General features: G+C 49.5%; 1 protein-coding gene across 3 annotated transcripts in view; it reads left to right on the top strand.

Annotated features, from left to right (window-relative positions):
• Nucleotides 1–1713: 1713 nt before the first annotated feature.
• The window catches only part of PTH1R (parathyroid hormone 1 receptor), a 134801-nt gene continuing 111143 nt past the window's right edge, over nt 1714–25371 (top strand). The window contains exons 1-3 of one of the 3 annotated variants that reach the window (XM_064445203.1): nt 1714–2797; nt 2929–3085; nt 3471–3868. In XM_064445203.1, the coding sequence (XP_064301273.1) occupies nt 3794–3868 (75 nt within the window). In that variant the 5' untranslated portion in view covers nt 1714–2797; nt 2929–3085; nt 3471–3793. Of the gene's footprint in view, nt 2798–2917; nt 3086–3273; nt 3869–25371 lie in introns of those variants that run through there. The other 2 variants (XM_064445205.1, XM_064445202.1) reach the window with 2 other exon arrangements.

Consider the following 25371-nt stretch of genomic DNA (forward strand, 5'->3'; position numbering starts at 1 on the left):
GATGAGATCCCCCCTCAGCCTTCTCTTCTCCAGGCTGAACAAGCCCAGGTCTCTCAGCCTTTCCTCCCCAGGGAGATGCTCCAGCCCCTGATCCCCTTGGCAGCTCTGCGCTGGCCTTGCTCCAGCAGCTCCCTGTCCTTCTGGAACTGGGGGGCCCAGAACTGGCCGCAGCCCCCCAGGTGGGGCCTCACTGGGGCAGAGCAGAGGGGGAGGAGAACCTCCCTCGCCCTGCTGGCCACACGCCTTTCCATGCCCCCCAGAGCACCACTGGCCCCCTTGGCCCCAAGGGCCCGGTGCTGGCTCAGGGTCACCTCGCTGCCCCCCAGCACCCCCAGGGCCTCTCAGCAGAGCCGCTCTCCAGCAGGCCCCCCCCAGCCTGTGCGGTGCGGGGGGCTGTTCCTCCCAGGGGCAGGACCCCGCACTGGCTCTGGTTGAACTCCCCGAGGCTCCCCTGGGCCCAGCTCTCCAGCCTGCCCAGCCCTCGCTGGGTGGCAGCATGGCCTGCCGGCGCATCGGCCGCTCGAGTCCTGAGGTGTGAGATTATTTTGCTTATGTATAAAGGGGATCCAGGAAACCCCCCCTCCATAGTCTTGGTGGCCACTAGAGTGAGACACGGCCAGAGTTAGATTTCCGCGCTGTACTTCTTGGGCGAGCTTTAAACTGGGTCTGGAGGGAAGAAACAATTTCCTTCTCATGCAGCTTCAGCAGTTCAATAGTACCTGCCATTAATCATTATAGGATCTGGGGAGAAATACCAGCCCAGAGGCATCCCCGGTCGAGTCCCACACCCTGCACTTGGGGACTGGATACAAACGGGGAACCAAACCCTGGACATGGCCTAAGCCATACTGGATCCTGGTTTACTTTCACCACCTCCTCCTCCTCCTGGTAGCAGCGGGAAGTGGGGGCAATTTGATGTCTGAGGCTTTCCCCCCTCTCTCCTAGAAAAAAAAACCCAGCAAGGGAGCTGCGATGGGGCCCCTGAAACTTTGCAGTGGATTTTCTTTCCCCTCCATCTCAGAAAGACTCTAGAGCCCAGAGTACATATTTGCTCAGTTTGCCCCACACTTAAACACACACAGATGCTGGGCTCCCCTGGGGACAGGGGCTCTGCCACCCCCCAGGCCCCCCCTCAGTCCAGGGGGGCCAGAGCCCATGAAACAAACCCCAGCAGAGGTGGAAATACCTGCTCAGGGATTCCCCAAGGAATCCCCTTTCAACCAATCCCCCCTTTGAGCCCCTCACCCCAATAAATATCTTTTTAATCCTGTTGCAAGAGCTTGAAAAAGTTTGGGGTTAGCCTGCAGATGGGAGAAAATGGGGGGGGGGTGTGTGTGTGTGTATGGCTTCACTGCTTTTAATCCCCCCCCAGCACCCCCTCCCCATCTCCACCCCCCAGTCTCCCCTCCCCTTAGGCACTGCCTAACTGGAGGCATGTGTCGCCTGCAAGGCGGAGGGAAGGGGGTGGGCCAGGGGGTGGGATGGGGTGGGATGGGGTGGGAGGGATGCAGGACTGACCCCGTGCTTCCCAACCCAGCGGTCACCGGCTGGATACGACCAACCGATGGGGTCCGGGTCAGGGGGGTGGGGGGTGCTTTTATACCTGCCTCTCTCCCCCGCAGCCGGGGAGATCCGAGGAGGAGGAGGAGGAGGAGGAGGAGGAGGAGGAGGAGGAGGAGGAGAAGGGAGGAGGAGGAGGAGGAGGAGGGAGGAGGAAAAGATTGCATCAAGAGCAGAACTTTCTTCTCCCCCCTCTCTCTCTCTTACAGGAAGCCCTACTCTACCTTAGCCTTGGAAAGAGCCCCTTTTCATAAAATTAGCTGAAGGCACCTATTCACAGCCATGGGGCTGTGAAAAAAAAAAAAAAAAAAGGCAAAAAAAAAAAAAAGCAAGCAACAAACAGACTGTAGAGTTTGGGGTTTTTTTCTCTCTCTTCTTTTTTTTTTTTATTTCTTCACTCCAAAAAATAAAACAGAAATGCACACAGCTCCACTCTGCGAAAACTTGATGTTTTTACCGTCTGCTCCCTGATAGATCCAGAGAGGAGGTTGGCTTTTCTTTTTTTTTCCCCTTTTTTCCCTCTTTTTTTCCCTCTTCCCCTCCTTGCCGCCGGTCGGCTCCTTCTAAATATCTGCAGCTTGTGCAAGGAAAAATAAAAAAAAGGAGAAAAAGGAAAAAAACCACCACCACAACTTGATTCCCAAAGTTCCCCCAATGAGTCAGCCCTAAGCCTAGAGCCCTGGGTCCGCCTGTGTGTGTGTGTTTGCCCGCGTCTTGCATCCTTGTCATGATTTCTAGCCCCCTCCCCTCCTTGGTTCTCCTCCCACATTGAAAGAATGATAAGGGGATGGTTGCTGGAGCCAGCTTTTGGCTCTTAAATAAAACCCCCAAGAGCTTGACTTTGCCGGGAGTGGGGGGCTTTTTTTTTTATTTTTGCCTTTTTCTTGCCTTTTTTTTTTTTTGCCTTTTTTTTTCCCCCTCATAGTTTTATGAATGAAACCACCCGGCTGAGCTGGGAGTAACATCCCTGCTCTGAAAATCTGAAAAACTGGTGAAATCCAGGCAGGGAGATGGGGTGAAAGCAATGGGCTCCGGGCCCCCAGGGTGTCCCCCCGGGGGGGCCCTGAGTGAACCCCAGGAGGCTGCAATCTCCCCTCCCTGGCTCTTGGGAGGTTCCTCTAGACACAGAACGGAGAATTCTGTGCCCATGCGGGTGCGCGAATGGAAAAAAAAAAATTAAAAAATAAATAAAATAAAACACACCCCAAAACCTGAGGATTTCAGGACATTTCTCAGAGTAAGTGAAAAGTGTTTTTGCCACGGGGGAAAAAAATCTAAAATAAACTATTTAAAGGGGGGTGGGGGGGGGTGGTGATGTTTCAGCCCCACGCTTTCACGCCGTACTCAATCGGCTTTTTGAAACTGCAGATCCTTTGAGACAGAGAGGGAGAGAGAAGCAAAAATCCCTATTTGTAACTAAAACACACTGCAACCTGGAAGGCTGGCAGAATAAACCTATCGTGGAGCTGCAACGTGCCGGGATATACAAGCAAAAATCCCCCAGAGTACCACTGTTTGCAAAAAGGTAATTGCTAAGTGAAAATATTTCCAAGTTTTCGCTTTTTTTAACTTTCGACTTTGCGATTTGTTTGCATGCCGAGAAGAGAAGACGAAAAAAAAAAGCCTTTATTTCCCCCCCCAGCCCCCAAAACCCTCTGAAACCGAAAAGATAAAATTACTGGATCTAAAAATAAAGCAGTGATTAAAAGCCTCCCCCACCCTCTCCAATCTCCCACCCCTTCCAACCCTCTCTCGCCTTCTCCCTCCCTCCTTCCCTCCCTCCCTCTCTCTCCCTCTTTCTGTGTGTTTGCGTTTGACAAAGAAATTATTTGAACTTCCCACTGCCTCATAAAAAGGAAACAGAAGAGCAGTTTTGACATATGGATGTGATTTTTTCTGCTCTGAGACAGATGCACATGGAAAACAAACAGCACCAGGGGCTGCAGCTCTGAAGGGAGCGAAGTTGCTCCGCTTCACATGGGCTCCTCGGCTGCGTTTAGGGAGCTGCCCAGATCTCCAGCCATGAGAAAACGAAGCAAAGGACCGGGGTTTCTTGTCATGTGCCTTTCTGGCTAAAACTGTGGAAACAAACAAACAATCAAACAAATTCTGGAGGGGGGGGGGGGGCGGGAGGGAAGGAGAAGGAGAAATCATCTGCAACCGGAGCGCTGGAAGACCTCTCGTCCTCCTACTTCCCTGAGCGAGCTTGGATGCTGGAAGAAGCCTCTTGGATATGGGATCATATCTGGTTTATCACAGTCTGGGTTTGATCCTCTGCTGCTCCGTACTGAGTTCAGTCTACGCTCTGGTGAGTCCCTCAATCTTTTCCCTTTGCATTCTTGAACGATCTGCACGGCTGTTTCCTTGATGAGTAATTTACTGTATCAAGGATTTAGAAGGCAGAGCGCTGAGGTTTTTTTTCAGCGCAGTGGTTTATTTCGCTGGCAGATAGTGTGTGCAGTTGGTCTCAAGAGTTGCTGCACCAGATGAAATTAAAATGTCTGTGCTTCCCGAAGAGTTTGAATCACTTTTAATCCCCTCCGGACAGGAACGTGTGCAGTTTGACAGGGGTCTGGGGGGACAATTTAAAAGACACCTATGGATAAAGGGCAACTTTTCCTTTTCTTTCTTTTTAAATTTTTTTTATCCACCCCGCTCCATGAGACGACAAATTTAATTTTAATTTAATCCTCTTAATCTGCAAATCTGCTTAATCCCTGTGAAACAGTGCCTTCCTCTTTGGGATTAAATTTGGAGAGGACTTTAGAGTGCAGGGTTTGCAGACAGTTTACACTCAGGAGCATGAAAGTAGTATTAACCCTTTACTTCCTGGCACTGTTTTCACCTGTTCCTGTGCACTCTGAGGCAGAATATCTTTACAGAGGGAGCCAAAAGGGCTAAAGTCTGTCAAAACTGCCTTGATGGTGGTGATGGGGAACGGGCTAAGATCTACAGAACCCCTTCAGCAGCCCCAAGCGATCTCCAAAGCCCTCCTGCAGCAGTGAAGGGACATGTCATACAGAATCGGCCACCAAATATTAACCCACAGATGGGTATCTTGCTTTGACATGTGCTCTTCTTGCTTTCTCCATCCCTGGAATCACCACCACTGTTGGCCATCTCTCAGTACCTTCTAGCGTAGGAAGGGGCACGGCCACCACCTAAAGCAGTGTCTGCTTTTCCTGAGGGATGGAGATGTGTTTGAAAAGGAGTGGGCTCACCCTGACCCAGGCTCCAGCCAGGTCCTCCCTGACCCTCCAGGACCCATCACCCTGGACCCTGTCCCCTGGGTTTGCTAGGGACTGCTTGGGACCTTGCGCAGGGTTGCTAGGGGGGTATTTCCCCCACACGTCCAGCATCATGCTGGCAGGAAACATCTCATCAATAAATGAGAAGAAACAGCCCCTTGGAAAACAGTCATTGCTGCAGTCCATCCCTGTCTTGCTCTATCTCTAAGCACAAATAAACCTTTCAAAACCCAAAGGAAACTGGGGAAACTGGGAGGACCACTTGTAGACTTGTGGAGGTTTTAGTGACGGTTAAGGTTTCTCCCCTGATTTGGGGTTGGATTAGCATCTCTGTGACCATGTCTGACTTTGGGTCCATATCACGACTGGGTAGCTCTTGCAGCACCTGCTGCCCCGCACCTCCGCAGCCCTGCAGCCGCTAAGTCAGCACCAAAATTCCTGCTAGCTTTGGTGTCTTTCTTGGTACCGGTGAAAATCAGGTTAGTGAAACAGCCAGATTGGAGCTCAGCAAATTTCAGGACCCAGAAAAGACAGGCAAGGCTACAGAATGCATCTCCAGTCCCATTCCCAGTTTAATCCCCTCTCCCAGTATGTCCTGGTACCCCCAGAAGGTGCAGAGGGTGAGCCAGTGAACCAAGTGTCAGCTGTCTCATGTTCCCAGTGGGTATTTAATTTTTGATGCCCCCATCACGACAGACACTTGCAGAACACAAGCGATTTGCTCAGCAGCGCTGGTAGGCGACGGGCGCTCATGGGCTCAGCGTGCCCCGTGCACCGGCTCGGGGTGAGCTGGACCTGGGCATGAATCAGGAATAGCTCGGCCAGAATCACAGACGGGCAAGCAAGCAGGGAATCGTGCCGGGAAGGACTAGGTGAGGAGTGCACAAGAGTATTTGCTCTGTTGCGCTTCCAAAAGCTTGATCCCCTCCTGTACTGTTTTAGGGTCCTGTTGCTATAAACCCCATTTGGTTTAATTAGGCCCAGGCTGAAGTGCCTGTTTCAGACACTTCCCTTGCTTTCAGACCCACTACTGACAGCTGAAGGAGTTGCCAGAAGGTTTGAAAAGTTGTCCTGACAACTCAGGGGCTGCAGAGCTGTTGTGTGTCCCTTCTGGCACCCGCTTAGGCAGGATAAGAAGCCCCATATCATCCCACTGTACAACTTGAGAGGCAGGGAACAACTTGCAGGGTGCCCAGAGCCTGATTTTATTTTTTTGCTGCTGTTGTTTCTTTCCTAAACTAATTTGATTTTAAAATGAATTTTGAAAACATGGAAACGTATGGACTGTGGGTTTCAGCACGGTGACGTCTCGGCAGCTACAGTGTAAGAAGGGTCATATATATACTTGATATTTGGCTAGCAGGTCTGAGTGGGTTTTATGTGCTGACATCAATAGAAGTCATCAAATGTCTCTCTCCTAGAAGAAACAAGCAAAAATCATTCAGGGTATCTGCAGAAGGATGGGGATGCAATGACTTAGTTTAGAAAAAGGCTTCATGGCAGCTTTGGGCTAAGCTAAAAGTGGTACCCGATCTTTCACTCCCCCAGCAGAGCAATGCAAGGCTCTGCTGTGGGGTTTGAGTCAGGAGGATTCCCACAGACTGAGGCAGCCGACCGCTCAGGGCTTCAGGGCACAATTCATCCATCTGAGGCTGGAAGACTTGAGTCTTGAGAGCCGTGGCCCTAATTGCTGAGCTCTTTGCAGCTTGGTTGCTTTGTTTCTGAGTGTTGGTGATGCTGAGATCGGGATCGAGCACGAGGCATCCAAAATCTGAAGCTGTCATTCCCGTCATTCTTTTTGTCAGCAAGCAAAGATGGTAATAAAGGTACCTTTTGCAGCAAGAGCGCTGAGGTAGGGATGGGAAACGGTTTCTTTGTGTCACTGGTACATCGTGGGGCAGGACTCTGGCAGCTGAATCATGTCTCTGCAGCATGCGGGCTGCATGTCCCTACACTAACTGTAAACCACAATGGGAAATTCAGCACACAGAAAAATGCCATGGGATTGGGTCCTCTGAGAGTTAAACGTGTCTGTGCAGAAATGGTGGACCTCCTGTGAGCCTGCAGCCACGTAAAATCCATAGCGAGATCAGCACCCCTGGCCTGCGTTTTAGGGGGCAGCTGAGAGGGACAGAGGGCTGTCTGATGTGGGGTAAAGATCTGGGTGAAATTCTACTGTCTTCCAACAGCCAGGGAAATCCAGAGAAGTTCTACCCCAGCATTTCCCCGGGACTATTCCTGATTAACACCTGCCTAAACATCAAAGGGAGTTTCGCTTGTCGATTGAGCATTTTCTGCCTGAAATCTGGCGGGGTGAGGGCATAAATTCGGGTTCATTTATTCAGTCCAAGGTCCAGGGAAGAAAAACTGGCATGAGCCAGATAGCCCTGCAAACATGGGCTTGAAAAGAAGATGTGTGCAAAAGAAGCTTTAAAAGTAGGGTCTGAGATCAGCAGAGCACAGGCGAGGTTAAGATGCGTGCACTGTGATTTTATCTGAATGACTCTGCCAGAGCTCCTTGCAGAAAAACCTCCCCATGTCCCACCTCCCAGAAGAAACCCCCATGGTTTGCTCTGCCAACCCCTTTGGTTTTCGCTGAGGTTCCTTCTCTTGCCAGCCTCAGCCTGGCAGCCCCCAACCCCATTGTCACTGGAAGACATATTCTGAATACTACTACTAATAATAATAGTAGCAGTAGTAGTAGTAGTAGTAGTAGTAGTAGTAATAATAGTAATAATAATAATGAAGAAGAAGAAGAAGAAGAAGAAGAAGAAGAAGAAGAAGAAGAAGAAGAAGAAGAAGCAGCCACCAGCAGGACTTTGGATCAGAAATGCTCCATTTTGGGACTGGGTATCAGCCTGAGTCGGTTGCAGCCAGCTGAGCTCAACGTGACCCAGGGAAGCAAGTCCATGTGGGGTACGAAATGTGTAGCAAAAGGCACCTCCACTTTACGGTGGAGGTCCTGCCTTTAAGCAGCACTCGGTGCCTTGCAGAAGGTGCTGCGCATTAGGGGATGCATTTTGGCAGCAGAAGGAGCTCAGCCCCTTTCTGTTTGCTGCAGCCCGTGGTTCCCCAGCCCTGGCCCCACTCAGGCTGCTTGGGCGATGCTGAAGTTTCCCTCTGATTTTGCAGAGAAGCTGTAGCAATCCCCCAGAAATTCAAGGGGTGTCAGGAGGAGTTTTGGAATCCTTTCTTGCAGGCATAACCCAGAACAGGGACAAAAGCAGCCAGGTCACCTGCAGAAGGGTCCCACTCCCTATTCCCAAGGAGCTGCATCCACACCAGCATTGGTGTTACTCTCCGGTGGGAAGGTCCAGTATAAATTGGAAAAACTCTCTTGTTCACACCAAAGCGATTCTCGGATCACCAACCAGCCAAGATCCTGGTGCTCAGGCAGTGAAACAGCTTAAAGACGCTTTTAACTGGTCGGTGTTTTGCCCTTTGACTTGCCTCTTGCTGTTCTTCTGATCAGACCCACGTCTTCATGGATCTGGGAAGGGGAAGTGTTTGAATTTGAATAATTTATAGCTGGAAGGGGAAGATAATCATAATCTGACTCAGAATACGGCCCATAATAAAAAGAATAATAGTAATAAACTAATCTTATATAGAGATCCTGCAAATCCCTACTAGCTGTCTAACTTCATTAAATAAAGACAGGCTCCAAGTGCAGGGAAACAATGTCTGAAATGTCTTTTCTCCACACACGCTTGGGAGCGTGCCCATCCCTGCCTCCCATATTTATGAAAGATAAGATTTTTGTTATTGTACTTTGGGATTAGCAGATATCCCTGGACTATAAAATACTCAACCACAAAATATAAAGCAAACAAGCCTCTGCATCAGGGTAATGCAGGGGCTGTGATTTCATCCCATGCAAGCCAAAAAAAGTTCAGCTGCCCGGTGGCAAGGCTGACCTGAGCAGGCTGCGTTTGGGGTGAGTTCCTTGCAGCGGGAAGAGGAAAAGCAACAGGGCAACTGTGCACACGGAGGGGGGTCAAGGCTGGAGGAACTGAAGTCCGAGGTGAATCTTTCAGGTCTGGGCAGTTGTTGTTTGGTTTCTGGCCTCCTAGAAATAGCCCTGGAGCGGTGCTTTGAGATCAGTGGGATTATTTCAGCTAGGGCGGTGTGTCTGCAGTCCTTGCGAGGGGTACCCCCGGCCCAGAGGTCTCACGCAGAGACAGCTGCTGTCCCTGCCACCACCACCCTCCGTTCCCATGTCCCTTTGAAAAATGATGCTGAGAGTTGTCCCACAGCTGTGTGTCTCATAGCGTCTCGTTTCCTGGGCTGAATGTACTGATAAGGGACTTTCCTAGGGTGTAAACATGCTGGCTGGAGGATTTCCCTCTGCTTGGGAAACACACCGCTCAGCCCCTTGATAAAATTTAGTTGAAATCAGCCCCTGGTTTGGAGAGTTATTTGGGGCACAGACACCACGCCCATCACACTGAAACCCCTAAATCGCAGCTATTACCATACAGCCTCGGACCAAGCAGCAAGGGCTGAGGCTGTAAAGCTCCTCTCCCGGCGCGGAGATACAGGGCTGGGGAAGTCCTGCTCCCTGGAGCTGGTGGCAGAGCTATGGCTGCAGCTAAACCCTGCAGTCATTGAATTTTCCTTGTGCCTAAACGAGGAGGAGGGAATAGCAGAGCCAGACTAGAGCTGCCTCTGACTTAAACCCTTCCCAAGAACTTCTCCTTGTTGCTGCCAAGCACCTCAATCCTCATCCTGCACTGCTGGGAGAGGGCGATGAAGTCTGGCATGTATTTAGGTACTCACTAGACTGTGCAGCTCTCCAGCCCCCATGGCTTTTGCTGGGCTCGCCTCAGCCTTTTGATCCCTCCAAACCTCCTTGCTCTCTGACGCTGTCCGGATCAAAGAGAGAAGCCAGCAGGGATCCCCCACCCCTTCAGATGGGATATTTCTCTGCAAAAGGGCAAGCATAGAGGGGTTTCTCTGTCTGTTCAGCTCCTGGCATAAGCGAACTTTTAGCATCTCTCAGTTAGTAACCATTACAACAAAAAATCCCAAAGAAAATGTGTTCCTTAGAGCAAGCCCCGACCAAGAGGAAGAACACAACAGGATCAGCCTGTGTTAAAGATTAGACCATATCAAAGATATTTTGCCCCGACATGGAGAATTTGCTTTCTCTCTCTGCATCCACTTGGCTGTTATAATACCATTCGGTTCTTTCGACCCATAACACCTCAAACTTCAGCTGGCCTTGCGAGGGCTGCTGTACTAAAGATGATCTTTGTGTTGCGCCTTTCGCAAGGCGGCAATAAAAAAATTACACTTGGGGCTGAAACTCAGCCAGCGGAATACCTGCTGGGTCACACTGGGCTTTGCTGCCTTGTGTCACGGGAAGAAAACACCCAAACACGTGCTTGGTCTTTCTGGCTTGGCATTAACCCCTTTATTTCCACTGAGGCCAGGCTGACCCTTGCCAGTGACTAGAGTGGCTCTGCATTTTAGGGTTTTCCTTTTCCTTCAGAGGCTTAGCTTGGCTTGACTTCCAGAAACCTGGTTTTCAAGAATGGGAAATTTTGGACTGACAGTTCCCTCTTATCAGGTTGTACTTTAAGTCTCCTGTAGCAAAAATTCCTCTGACAAAATTCAGGTGATGGTTTGGTTGTCGAAATCTTCTGCAAGTCTGGTCTGTCTTTCCGGCCACAGTTTTTTCCCTTTACCCAGCAAAGCAGAAAGTGGATTTCTCTGCCTCTTTTCCCCCTCACCCCTCCAGCATCCCTCGTTCAAGGCATTTCAGCAGCACAGGGATTGTGCTCCTGTCTGCCTCCTTCCCCCCCGACCATGTGCACCCCTCCAAGAGCTGATTCAGCTCACTGAGCTGGCACCAAACTAAACCGAGATGGAAAAAAGAAAATAAATGTAGGTTTGTTGCTGGGTCAGTGAATGGCATCTGCACAGCAAAGGCTCAGATGAGTCCCCAAGGCACGTGACAGAGAGATTGGGTCACAGAAGTGGGGCAAGAAGGGATGCATGGCCAGCAACATGCCCAGGTTCACCCTGACACCATGGTTGTACAGTCATGTTACTCTGGCATAAAGCCCCCCCAAATCCTCCTTCTGAGAGACGCACACCCCATCCCAGGCCTGCTGAACACCCCGTTGTACCTCCCACTGCTTGGCAATAGGCACATAGCGTAGAGTAACGTAAGCCGTGGGGCCGGCAGCTGAGCTCATCGTAGGCTCCGTGCTACCTCTGAACCTCCCCGCCATCAGCCACACCATCGGATCATTAGCACACCTCTCGGCAGAGTTGTCACCTGAGCACACAAGTCCTGTACGGTGCCAAGTGATGGTTCAGGGTAACACAGGTCAGGGACATTGGACGTGACGATGCTCTTTTCTTAGGGAAAAAAAAAATAAGTTTAGGCTTGTAGACATGAGGTACGCTGTGCCGCTTGGCACCAGGGCCAGAGGACAGAACACAGCCAATATTTTTAGCAATACAGACATAAACAGGGACTTCCAAGACTCAGAAGTGGTCCAGACAAGCAGAGATACAACACAGTTGGTACCTACTCACCTGCTTTCTGTTCTGTTGCTTACAGCAACAGTGAAATGGTCAGGTCAAACCACCCCCACTACATCCAAGTTGAGGAGGGTGTTGAGCCAGGTAGGACGAGACAACACAGCCACCCTGCCCTAGCCCACCTTTCTGACCCTATCAAAGTGCAGAATAAATGAGCCTTCAAAGTCCAAAGGTGCTTGGTGTCTTTGGGTCTTCCCACCGTAACGACCTCGAGTGTCAGCCCTCTGTCAGATAAGGGCATCTCGTCAAAAAGAGACCTGGCCTCTCAAAAAAGACCTCCTCCTAGATCAGTGTCTGGGGCAAGGGCTGGAGACAGGAGTTGCTGTCTCAGCACCAAAGGCAGGCTGGTAATCTCGTTTTTCACATGGCAGCCCTGTTGCTAATCAGGGTTTCTCGATGTTATCTTTACTTCAGTCTCCCTTCCCCTCTCTCCAGTCATTTCAGGGTATTTACCTGCTTGGTCTTGACACACAGAGCAAGAAGCAGCCTCCTGCATCTGTAAAGGCAAGTTTGAAAGTCACTGGGTGTCCTTAGAAACTTTCTCTTCCTTGCACTGAACTTTGACTTGGGACCTAAGTGGGGTTTTTTGCTGTGTGTTTTAACAGAGAAGGAAGTGGTATGCAAAACCTAGCTCATACTTTTGTGGGTTAACGGCTGAGGCACTGTAAGGAGCAGCAGATGGTAGGGAACTACCGTCTCTTGGACACGTAGCAGAGGACAAATGATCAGTTAACTGAGACTCAGTGGTGCTCTGGGAGACTTTGCCACTGTTTAGGACCACTAACAAGTCATTTAATCACCACCTCATTGCCTTGATTTATTCACGTGGTTTATACTCCTTGAGCACCCGAGGGAGTGCAGCATCCCAGGAGAGCCCGGAGCCCGTCCCACACACCAAGCACAGGAATGGTGCTGGTAGCAGACGTGCAGTGGGGCATTTCTTAACTCAGGAGGCAAAGGAGGGTTTCAGAAGCTGGAGGCACCCTGGCCCTGCTCTGCCCAGGAAGGCTGGGATTGCTAGACCCAGGAGCATTGTATTAACCTGATTTTGGTCACTCTAAGGGCTCCTGAGATGGGCCGGTTGTAGGAAACCATAGGCTGAGTCACAGAGTAATTAGTTCATTGATCTTGTGAATTAAAACACATTAGGCAATGCCTGATCTCCTGCAGGAGCACATAGCCAGTAGCCTCTTTAGTTTTGCAAAGATACAAATTAAATTCCAAAATTCAGTGAAACCACTACACTGATTTCCATGAACTTCACATCCTGTTTCCATCTATCCCGCTTTTACTGCCTAACCCCTGCCTCTCCTCAATGTTACCTTGACTTTATTCTTGACTTCTACATCCCAAATCACTTCTCCTTTCAGACACTGAGCAATCAGAGTTGAAGTAGCTTTGAGACACCAGCTACGGCAAGTGGTTGCAAGGAAATGACCTGTTTCTCCTGACCGCACTCGAAGAATAAGATCAATAAAGCAACATTACATAAAGTAGCATATCTATTTAGTGGTTAGCGATTTCACTCAGCTCAGTACAAATACAGCCAACAAAAATTAAAATAAAATTGGGAGGGAGCTAATAAGAGGTGGAAATGCTAAGAGACAACCAACATACAGAGCTTCAAGAGCTAGAATTGCTGGGTGATCAAAAGCCCTCAGCTTACGAAGACTTTAAACGTCTCAAAGTAGTTGATATCCCTGAAATCTTCTCTCAGCTTGTATTTTCTTCCAGTGCCCTCCAGGTTACACTCACTGAATTGCTTGCTCTAAAATGGCCTCTTCGGTAAGGAGAGGAGACCAGGAGTTGAGATTTAGCTCTCCAATTAGCTTTCTGTGTGCTTTCAGGTATTTCTTGCTCTGTATGTGCAGCAAAGGCACAGAGGGCTTGTGGGGAGTGTCGGTGGACTCTGTGCTTCTGGAAACAAGGTTTATTTTTATTGTTCTTCCCAGAAAAGGATAAAAGAGAGAGAGATAGCTCTACAGGCACAGAGGTGGAAGCATTTCCCCAGTCTAAATAGTGGTGGTTACTAAAACACCAGTAGGTGGTCAGAGGGGCTGATGCACTGTATCTAATGCAGACATCGCTTGTTTTCACTTGTGCTAAATTACCAGGACCGTTTACCCAGGCTAGCCACTGGATGGGGACAAATCAGGATAGGGCTGATTTCCCTTGCTAGCCTTTAGATGTCAGCAATGGGTGCTCGTGCATCTCAGAGCTGCCCCAACCCCTCAGGGGACCCGCTCGGCTGCAGAGCATCCCGCCACAGGCCGTCTGCACCCCACAGAACCTGGGTGGGCCCCAAGGACTTATTTCCTCAGCTGACAAAGACACAGGGTTTGGTACAAATCTGTTATGTGTGCGTGTATCTACAAGTGAGCGTGCGGGTGTCACTGCACGGCTGTGACTCATGCCGTAGCACTGTTAAATAGCCTCGGAGCATCCCACCGTATGATCCCACTGCAGAGTACCAGCTTCACTTCCAATTCATTTCCCACCATGACTGGTGTTTCTCCGTCAGCCTTTCACCACCACAATGAAGCATGTTTGTTGGTTTTTGGTTTCTTTTTTTTTGTTTGTTTCATTCCTGGGATCAGATTTTCTCTGTGATTTGCCTTAACCTCATCACAGAAACCACAAAGCTCAAGGGGCCAGAGCCTTCTGCTGGCGTAAATCAGTGGTGTTCCTGTGGAGTGCAGAAGGGCCAAGAAGAGTCTCATCTGATGTCAATCAGTGCCACTGCAGGGAAATAAGGAGAGAGCCGGAAGGTAAATTGGAGAAGCCTGACTGGCACATGCTGGTCCTGGTCTCCTGGCCCTGGGTTGCATCTGAACAGAAAGGGAGAAGATTCTGCAAACTGAGAGATCTGGGTCGGATGACAAGCCCACAGTTTCCAGATGCTTCTCCAAACCATGTTCAGCCATGCTTCGGTAGCTTCTTTTGTGGCTGGCTGCCTTGTGCAATGAATGCCTTCTTGAAAGCATTTAAACAAGAGCAATTTGGGGAGGGATCTGAAAGGGGGAAGTGTCGCTCTTGCTTCTGGCTATGGTGGCCGTGGGGAAGGATGATAAGCATGTTGGCAGGCTATATTTTTCAAACCACAGGACAGGGCTGGATCCAGTTGTGGATTTGGGTCTATTCTTAAAGAATGCCAAATCATGATGTCTGAATCTAAGAGATTTGAGCAAATTTAGCGCCAGTGTTTAAATAGATTGCGCAACAGATGATTGCTTTTTGTTCTCTCCTACCCAAATTTTTATACTGACTTTGCCCTTGCATCCCTTGGTGTCATTGACAACATCAGTGTGATCAACAAATTGAGCTTTAAGTGCCTTTTGCACATATTTTGTAGGACTGGAAGTGGGAAATCACACCACTCAAAGTCACAGCTACTATGCACTCAATTTACTCTTGTCATCAGCAAAAGATGACTAAGGTTTATGGAGGAGCAGGGGAGGGGAAGCGTGCTTCAGCTACTGAAAATGGAACAGAGTCAGCCCTTGTTTTGCAGCCAGGTAAGGATCAGCCCTGGTTCTGTGCCAACAAGTCTGAACACAAGTTGGATCTCCGTAGAGGTCAATGCAGGCACGTGCTTGGCTGACCTGACTCAGCGCTTCCTGGGGCGATAAGGGCCCTGAGTTACCCAGATAACCAGAACCACGGACAAACCAAAGGGTGAACTGACTGCCATCCCATGAACAGAGCTGGGTGGAGGAGAGGCCTGAAGTGGAGTAGCAGCAGACAGCCCAGACCTTGCAACCTGCTTAGGTGGATACCTGCACCCTTCCATTTGCCACTTTCCCTGTTTCTGCTGACACGCAGGTTAATCACCCAATCCTCCTGTAATTGCAACGCAGCCAAATCCGCTGCATAATAGCCATCAGCATTGCTGCTGGGGGTATGCATGGGTGAGAACCCATAGGGTGTGCACAGAGACCTGGTAGACCTGGGCATGAGACTCCTTTTCCAGCTTGGTGTCTACTCTGCTGAAGGTGCCAGCCTTCATTATCAGCACTGTTACTCCTCCAGAAGAACAAACTATGTGTCGTCTTACGGCTGCGGCGGTAGCCTTTGCTTCTCTCATGAACCTCCTAATTCATCACTTTCCCCTTTGCCTCTTGGTAGCACCATTGTTTCTTATGCTACTGCTGGCCCTAAGCCCCCAGCTTTCAAAATGGGCATCTAAAATGAAATGGAAGGGAAGAATACTCCATTGGGAAGTACATCCTTAGGGTTCACAGTTAACACCCTGTAGAAAGTGGACCAGGCAAAGATCTGTAGTTCATGCCTGAAAAAATATCAGGTTGGGAAGTCCGTGTTTCCTGGAGACCCTGCAGAAGAATGCAAACCAGAATGAATTCGGACGAGAATGCTGTTTGACCCATAAAATCCCAGCATTTTGTGTCTCCTCTTCCAGTCTGGCTGGTGTAAGGATGGCGAAAAGGAGCGTGACAGACTCTAGAATGGGTTCTACGCTTCTTACAAATCACGCGTTCCTGGCTGGAAAGAGGTGTTGCCCAGAAAAGCAAAGCTGATGTCATGGAATCATAGAACACTTTGGGTTGGAAGGACCTGTAGAGGTCATTTCTGAGGAGATCTCTGGTTTGCTGGGATACCATGAAGGTATTTCTAGGGAAGACAGATCATGAGATGGCAGGAGATAAGACCATTTTGGTGAGGGTCCAAGGCCTTAGCATAAAGCCTTGGGTTGGTATTTGAGCCCTGGAACAGGGCAGGGGTATGTGCAAGCATACAGGGAGGGGACAGGTCCCATCCCAAGGGCTGGCAGTGTTTTGATGGGGCAAGAGGCTCTTCTTGAGCTGGCTAAGGAAGAGGAGACATTGAGGACCAGCACTGTCCCTCCAGTCCAGGGAGAAGGATGGACAAGAGAGGACAGGCGAGACTTTGGTACTGCCTGAAGAAACCCCCAGCTGACAGGGCTTTACCTTCAATAAGTGAAGCCAGACTGGCCAGGTCCTGTGATCCTCCACTCTGTTTTAGAGCAGGCACGCTCTCTGGCCTGTTTTTAGCTCTTACCAGCTTGCACCACCCCAAATAATGCTTAGACATATTTCAGGTGTACTGTGGGTTGTAGGAGGTGGTTTGCATGAGGCCACACTGCTTTAGGAAAAATATATTATAAACATACAGATATGGGCATGGTCAAGGGGGACAGAGAACAGGACCCAGCTGATTTATTTTTCCCACACAGGATTAGATGATGCCTGTGGTCCCATGGGAGGGATCTCACACTGCAGCAGGTCCCAATCCATGGGTGCCTGGCTTGACCCCTGCTACCATCACATCCGAGGTGTCAAGAGCCCCAAAACAAGGCTCTCTTAGGACTCCCACTCCCAGCCACCACCCAGCACCCCTGGAGTGGGCGATGCCGCTACCTCAACAGCAAGATGCCCATTGCAACATGCTCCAGGGTTGATTTGCCTTCTTGCCATGGGTCACAGCCTGTATTTTTCACTCCGGGGACCATTCCTCCTCCCTCCCCTCCATATCCTGCCGGGGCATGCACAGCCACCGCAGCTATTCTCCCTGCCGTGCCTTGCCCCACGGCTCTGAGGCCATGGCTGCCCTCAGCTCCAGGTGAGCAGCATGTCAACCCCTCCAGTGTCTCCCCTCCATGCCTATAAAAAGGGGGAGACGGGGGTGGGGATGCCGGAGCTGACTGGCTGGAGCAGGGAAGAACGTCATGCTCCAGAGCTGCCTGCACCGCACTGAGAGCTTAATGTGCCGTAATCACAGAGCTGGCCTTGTTGTAACGGCACCCCGACCATGCACAGCTCCCGGCTGCCGCTGGCAGCTCCCGCGCTCCCTGCCCACCGTTGCCGCCGGGTGGTTTGATTGGAATGGATCCCCCCACCCCCCGACCCCCCGAGCAAAGGGAGAGGGGGTCTGCAGGGAGGAGAGGAGAGAACGGGGCATGGAGCGGTGTCCCATCTCGGCCACCGATGGTGCCGACCCTATCGGGTTGTGAATCAGGACATTAATCAGCGTTATGGGGCTTGGGACGGGGTCAGATACCTGTGGTTTGAGGCGTGCTGGCAGGGCTCAGCATCGCCGGAGTCATAATACCACACACTGCTCATGAAAGAGCGGAGCTGCGACGTTCCAGGAGGCATGGTGCCGGGAGGGACGGGGGACGGGCTGGGGAGGCGGCTGCTGGTGGGGGCAGGAAAGGAAAGGCGAAGGGAAGAGGGAAAAAAATAGAAAGAAAGGAAGAAAGAAACCCTCACCGTGGGTTTCCTGGCTGCTCTGCTTACAGGAGCACAAGAGGAGAGGGCTGCCTGCTTTATAGCATGCTTGCTGAGCCTTTGCCTGGCCTCTTGCATCCTCTGTGCAGGGAGTTTGCTGCACATCCCTTCCCGCAAAGGCTGGCAAGAAAGTGAGGGTATGAGAGCATGAAAATTAATTACACCAACCAGGCAGCAGAAGTGGCAGTGGAGGGTGGGAAGACAAGGCCCTAAAGGCTGGGCCAGGAGCTTCAGAGAGAAATAAATGGGATTCCTGTTCCTGGGAAGGGGGAAGCAGAGGAGACAGGGACCCTTCGTTGTCCCTGTGATTAAGGCTGCTTTGCTTTCCAAGGCAGCATGAAACAGGCTTCCAGCCGCATCTGGCTTTTAGATGATACTAGGTGTTATAAAGTCTAAGGAAAGCTGTCAGGAGTTTAGGTTTGGGTCCACCTGGGAATTCTGCAGAGCTTTCCACGCTGGTTTCTCCCCGCACATCACAGGAAGCCATAGGTGAGGTCACAGGATGGGAGAAGGTCAGGGGATCTGCTATCGTAAGTCATATGAAGACAGAGGGGTACCAGCCATGGTGCAGCCGCATCTGGGGGCTGCCCTCGGAGAAGCACGCTGTGGTCCCCAGCCTCAGAGCTCCCACCTGCCCCTCTATCCTGCCAGTCCCTGACAACACAAGCAGGAGAGCAGGGCATCCCACGATGGGAACGGGACCGTAACACCACGCTGCGAATGTACAAGGCTGGGGGAGCAGGGGGCGTAAGGAGAGAGAGGGGTCTGTGTTTGCGATCAAGACCCGAGCATGCTGTGAGGGATTCATAGCCAAGGGGAGACCTTGGCTATGCAAAGTTGTGTTTTCCCTTCTATCTCTGCTGCCTGGAGGGAGGCAGGAGTCCCTGTACTAAGCATGGGGTTGACCAGGACACTGTCAGCTTTGCTTGGAAGTCAGATGAGAAGGTTCTTACCTGATTTTGGAGGCCACAGCCTCTCCATCTCCAAGGGAAGGAGGTATCCCATTTTTCTTCCATAGGCAGCAGAAATGCAGCATGGAGAGAGACGAGGAGACAGCAGGCACCTAAAGGGCAGCAGATAAGATGCCGTGGCCACTGATTTCTGCCCTACTCTTGGGAGAGCTCATGATACCGTGGATATCTGCAGTGAGGCAAGCTGAATCACTGCGCTGGGCAGAGGAAGAGAAGACCTCAGGAGGCTCTGTGTCTGCCTACCAGGTCCCATGAGTGCACACGGACACGAGCTGCTTCTGCCTGTGGTGTAGGCAGCTGCCACCCACCTCCAAACAGGAGGTGCTAGGCCACCCTACAAGGCAAAGCCCAGGCCTGTTGGGTTAGTGTTGCATCTTTCTCCTCTTTTCTTCTGTTCTTTACCTGTTTCTGGTTTTGTAGTTTTATTATTGCATCTTTTAACCACAGTGGGATTCAGGCCATCCTCCCTGTTTTTAAGACAATAACGTGGCATTTGTGGAATCGTGGTTAATGGCATCAGCAGGATGTTCTCAAAGGCTTCCCGGCTTCTGTGAACACCGTCTGCTCTGATTTTGTTTTGCCAGTTGATGCCAACTATTGACCTTGTAAGTCTTTTCCCCTCTGCCATGTAGAAAAAAACCCAAATCTTCAGCCTCTACAATACAATGGGCTTCTCTTTCTCTTCCTAATGAAAGAGGGTTGCACGTAGCACCCACTGCTGCAGTGAAGGAGACCCTGCCTTTGCAACCCATTTGAATGACTACAGGTGAAAAATAATCCCTGAATTATGACATTTGCTTAAAATACCATGAACTTTTCAGAAAGGGGAAGTTTTTCTTTCTCTTCCTTTTTCTCCTCTTATTCTGGCACTCTGGAATTAATCATCTCCAGCTTCTTTCTGCTGCCATGGCAGGTAAATGTTTGCTTTTATTTTAAATGTGAGCTGTGTGTCCTCCAACACATGAAACTAAGGCTCAAAGAAAACGAGACTTAAAAAACACCAGATAAAGGAGTAAGAACTTGCAGTCCTGATGCGTGGCTGGCCATGCATGTCCTTAAAGGGAAGGGGGAAATGAGTAAGAAAATGGTATCTTCTTCCTGCATGTCCTTCAGCAAGTCATTCTCTGGAAGGAACTGACAAAGTAGATGTCTAGAGAGTTTGGGGAGTTACTGAAAGTAAAAGCTATTATGCCATTTTTCATGTTCATCATCCAGCCAGTCACTGTGTGATAAAGTGTCAAGGCAAATCAAAAGAAAACAATAATAATCTCCTGCATTTTTACTCCTCTGGGGATTACCACTGTTTGTTTTCTTTGTATATGAATAGGTGTTCTTCTGCAAATGCCTCAAAAAAAAAATTGGTTTCATTTGTTCAGTGTTTTGGGGATGATTTGACCTTTTGTTGCATTAGTGATGTTCAGAGTTAGGAGATCTTGACGCTGAAGTTTTCATGTTGAGGCTTGGGAAATGCACCTTTGGAAAGAGCAAACTCCTGCATTTTGTGCATTAATTTTTTTTTTAAGAGTCTTGAACAAGACTAAAAAGGGAAAGTCATAGTAAGAACCCCAGAGCTAAAAGTGGTCTCTGGGGAATGCAGAGACTGTCTTTGAGTGAGTGCAGGTATTGCAAGTATGTGTGTGAGGATCTCACAGGGGGATGCTTAGGAAGCTGCTTTCTCCTCCAAGTGCTCCTGTTCCCTCCTGACTATGTTGGAGCTGGAAGCTTCTAGAGGCCTCCTGTTCTGGTCCAGGTTCATCCCCCCTTCCCCCGGGCATCCTGAGTAGGCGACTCTTCTTGCCTGCTCTGAGATGTTTCAGTGTCTACCTGGGCTCTGCGGTCTGCACTTGCCCACGGAGCTCCAGCCAGGACAGCAATGAGCCTGGGGAGGGATTCAGCTCACTCTACATAGGCAATATAGGCTAAATTCCTTTGCTTCCATATTGTCATCTAAAGGCACCCACAGTGTCCGAGATATCTACCAAGGGCAGGTAGACGTGGCACAGGACCAGCAGGAAGCCACGGAGCAGGAGCTGGAGGCCAAGTGAGTTACTGCAGGGCATCAGGTTGCACTCAACACCTTGTTTCTTGCCACTGAACAGCCTCTGTCAAAGCAAGATTTGGGTTTTTCCTCTCTGTGGTCAGTGGAGCAAGACAGAGACCTGGAAAGGGTGCATCACCCCTCACAAGCAGAGTCTGTCTTTCTTTGTTGACTAAGCTGGAGGGACTCACACTGGAACAGGTCACGTACATGAAGTGGATTTTGGCCTAAGTGATTATGCTGTAGTAATTTCTGGACAGTTCCAACTCCTGGTCAAAACCTGCAGCTGTTGTAGTAATGCAAGAGGTTGTTAACAATAAAAGTCCCTCCAAGACTGCAGCAAAGCTGATAATTTTCAGCCTTCCTTTCTGTCCAGAATATTGGGCTTCAAATCTAATGGTGTGTTTTAAATAAAATTTCTAAATCCTTTTCATTAGGAAAAAAAGCGCCAGAAAACAGCCATTTGTCTGGTTGTAAATAAACCTACTAATTTCAAAGGCCAGAAGGAAAACATCCACTTGAGCGAGGGCTTATGAGGAAACCATGCCAAGTCCCTGTCCCTGCCGCCTCTTTGCATTTTCAGGGAATGCTATAGAGAGGCTGGTACAGCCACACCACAGACACCCATCGGCTTCAGGAACACATGGAACCACAAGCAGTACTTGCTCTTTCAGGCCCTACCTCCCTGGTTTTGAGTCTGCAGTCTCCAGCTTCATTGGCAGCGCTGGACACTCCTGTGGGGTTTGTGAATAAAAATCCCAAAGTTTAGGATAAAAAAAACAAAGTCTATCATTAATAGACATGCAGTTTGGTACAAGGTCCACACCTCCACCAAGAAATGGTGAAGGGCTCACAAATGAAAGAGAAAAGTTGAAAGCCACTACTCGGTCAATAGTTTCCACATTTCTGTGGCCAAGGAAACTTAGCCGCCAATATTTCCTTCAGACCGGCATGATTTGAATGCTCTGATCCTTAGTTAAAAATGCTAATGTTTAGTCTGGACCTGTAGAGAAACTGGGGATCACTTGTCAAGACCTTGTCAGCCACTGGCTGTTGTGGACTGTGCCACGGGAACGCCAGCCTAGATGGAGACTGATTGTGCTGCAGACTAGAGGGTGGGATTAATCTCACCTTATCTGGCCTTTTAAAAATTACTTCTTGGAGTTTCTTCTATAGCCAGTATGTCTGTCAGACCTCTCCTCTCACCCCATGTAAGGTGGTTTGCATCGCCTGCTGGTTGCTCCTGCTTTGCTTTGTGGTCTATAGGAAGAGCCTTGAACAACACGCTAGGTTGGATGCTTAACCTTTATATGGCTGAGGATGGAGATGGCTCTGCAACAAAATAACCTGTGTGCTATTTCTGGCTCTGCCAATCACCCTGGGGTGACTTTGAGAATCCCCTTCTTTTTTTTTTTGGATCTTCTGTCCTTTGTCCAGCTCGCTTCCTTAGGCTTGGCTGTCGAAGCACCTAGGTACTAACTGAAATCTGAGCGAGTTATCACCAAAACAACTTTATACCCTAATTTCTGGGCCGTGAGCCATAAGTTCCTTAGAGGAGAGATATGTTTTTCTGCAAGCCTGCATAAAGATAAGCATAACAGCAATGGATGCTTATCCGTGGCCTCAAAATATGTTTGTCCTACAAATACTGATGTGAATCTCTAGCCTGCACCTCCCACGGGGGTCGCTAATACAGATCTATTGGCTTTAGAGTGGTGGCTGGTTTTGCTGTAGGCAAGCAGCCAAAAAGAACATCTTTCTGTCCTGTCCCCCTCCCTCCAAAATCTATTGTGTGACTCTAGTGTCTCATTTCAGATGAGGCTTCTTTATTTTCAGTTGCAAGGGATCCTCAGCATGGAGGGGAGCACGTATACAGAGATGTGCATCTCACTGATGCTCCGGCTATGCCAGCTCTGTTTCAAAAGTGATTGACACCAGCAGAGCAATAGTGAATGGTCTGGGGGTGAAATGAGGATGGGGGCTGCTGTTCCCCAGCGTCTGCTTGCCCCTGTAGAGGATGGAGCCTGGCCAGAGAAGCTTTCTGCTTTCTCATTGTCTCTGCCGCAAATCAACCCAAGGTGGGAGGGAGGGGGGCCTGTAAAAGAATCACGGTTAATGGGTTTGAGAGATCATTACAACGGGAACTGTGCACAGCAGCGTTGTGGTTTCAGCAGCCGCTCTGAAATAACTGTCTTCCCTCTCCCCCTGTTTCCGAGTGCTCATGGATAGTGTTTCAGACTCCTGGTCAGCTGAGCAGGATAAGCTGTGTTTGAGCAGGGTGTCAGTTTGTTTCCTCCAAAACTGTCTCCTTTCTCTTCTTTTTTTTCTCATGAAAAAGACTATGAGACTTTGGAATGTTCAGAAGGAGTAGCCTCTGGTAGCCTTTGGGTAAAAAGGGTTCCAACTGAACTGGTCTAGTCTAAAATATCCCTCTCCCATGCTGTTTTCTTCCTATGCTGATGCACATTTCACCTGTGGAACTCATTGCTGTAAGACTGCTTTATGACCAGAGGTAGAGAAGGATTCAAGTATGGCCATAAAAGTTGAGAGAAGTGTCATTAATATATGACATTAATAACATTTTTGGGAAGTGATTTATGCTGTGATGCTTCATGACACAAGCCGGTCTGCTCTAAATAAAGGCCAAGAAGCTTTCTTCCAGTGGAAGACTATTTAATAGCTGTGTATCACAAAATTTCTTTCACCTTCATCTGAAGCAGGTGGTGCTGTCCAGAATCCAAGGCAGGATGCTAGAATTCAAGATCAAGGGTATCATAACCAAGCATGTTTTTGCAGCTCCTTCAGGCAGAGGTCGGAGACCTGCCAAGTCCCGAGCAACAAAGCAGAGTGTTTAATGCGATGTAGTCATGAGGGTTCAAAGACTCCAGCAAATTTCAGAGCTCTTTAAAAGAGAAAAAAAGCTTTGCCCACAGGAGAACATCAGAGAGTAGTCCACTGACACAATGAAATTGTGAGCTAGTGTTGGGGTGCCTGCTTTGAATAAACCTCAGTGGATGGCTCTTCCATAAGAAACCCTGGTTCAGTCACACCTTCAATCTCTGCAAGCTTTTGTGCCACAACATCTTGCAGTAATGAATCCCATGGATTAACAACATGTTGCATGAGGAGCATCTCAAACCTGCCACTTCCTGACTTTAGCTCGTGTCCCACAGCTGCATTGTCACTCCTCGGCTTTTGCAGCCAAGCACTGCCAATGTTATTAAAAACCATCCTTCTCCCTTCCTGGAAAGACCCCGAGGATTTGACAGGGCTCCTCAGACCACACGGATGTGCTTAACCTGTATCCATTTACCAAGGACCTGTCGGCACAGCCTCCATCGAGTTCTTTAGGACACATTAGAAGATTTTTGTCTCAGAGGTTACACATCTGTCATAAGCATCATTTTGCTTCATTGTTTCTGAGCAGTCTTGTCCCTTCTAGATATCAGAGTCCAGGAATAATGCTTTCTCATACATCCAGTGGGGGAGGTGGCACTGTCTCACTCTGGCAGATAATGACCCATTGCCACCTCTTGGTTGGGTTTCCATGGGTCCATGAAGCTACTGCAGCAGCCCTCATGTCAGTGGGTTTCTTGTTTCTTGCCAGCCTATATACAGTATGTTGGAGAAACCCCTCCAGAACCTGTACGAGACCCCACAGTCTCGCTGTGAACATGGCAAGGCACGTCCTTAGCATCAAAGACTAAACCACTGGTCCTCTGCTTTTTACGCTGCCTGCCTGGATTCAAGGCTGAGACCTTGGTCCCTTCCTTCTAGAGGCTCCGTGTCCGATGTCCAGGATACGGGAGAAATCTTTAACTTTGGCTGCAGACATTTATAACAACAGCATTCTCTGATTGGCGTAAAACTATAGCAAGTGCAAAGGTCATCTGTGCAGACACACGTCTGTGTCCTGAGGTGGTCCAAGAGTGACAGAGAACTCATGATCTGTGAGGCTGAGGAGAGAAGACGTCTAGTCTAGAGAAGATCAAGGGGACACATGATTACAGCCTTGCAACACATAAAAGGCTTCTGCACAGAGGAAGGAAGGGAAAAAAATGTTCCGCGTGTCCCTCAGGGATAGGAGGTAATGACCTTAGATTAGAGCAAAGGAAATCACATTAAATGTCAGGAGAAGCTTTCTAAAAGAGGATAGTAGGGCAAGGGAGCAGACTGCCTTGTGGAGGGAAAGAGACTGTCACTGAGAGTTTCTTAAACAGCTCCAGCACCTCACCACAGCAATTACCACAGAGCTTATTCTGCATTTGATTAAGAAAATGGACACGGTCCTTCCCACCAGACCTGTCTTTCTATCAGACCACCCAGCCCACCACCTACACCTTCCTCTCCGTACCCAAGACCTGTTTAGTTTTACCTTCCTTCTGTAAGGTCAATTCCCCACAGTGGACAGATTAAACCAACCCAATCCAATCAGGATCTTGGAAAACCCCGAGACAATCCCCTCCGCAAGCAATTGTCTTTCAGGGAAGGCGAGGAGGAAGCAAACAGCATCTCCTAAATGAATCACTACATTTTTAATGTGCTCCTGGAAGTCGTTTTCGTGATGGTGGTGACTGGAGAATGAGATGAGCTGACTTGCTACTTTAATGGCCCCAGCCCAGAATGGCAGCCCTCTAGGACAGGGAAGCCCCTCAGCCTGGCTAGAGCTACCTAATGCAGCCAGGCACAGTTGTGGGACCCTTTCGAAGTATTCCTGTCTGAAAGCAGATATC

The sequence above is a fragment of the Phalacrocorax carbo genome, chromosome 2 (assembly GCF_963921805.1).
Source record: "Phalacrocorax carbo chromosome 2, bPhaCar2.1, whole genome shotgun sequence".
In the NCBI taxonomy this organism is placed as follows: Eukaryota; Metazoa; Chordata; class Aves; order Suliformes; family Phalacrocoracidae; genus Phalacrocorax; species Phalacrocorax carbo.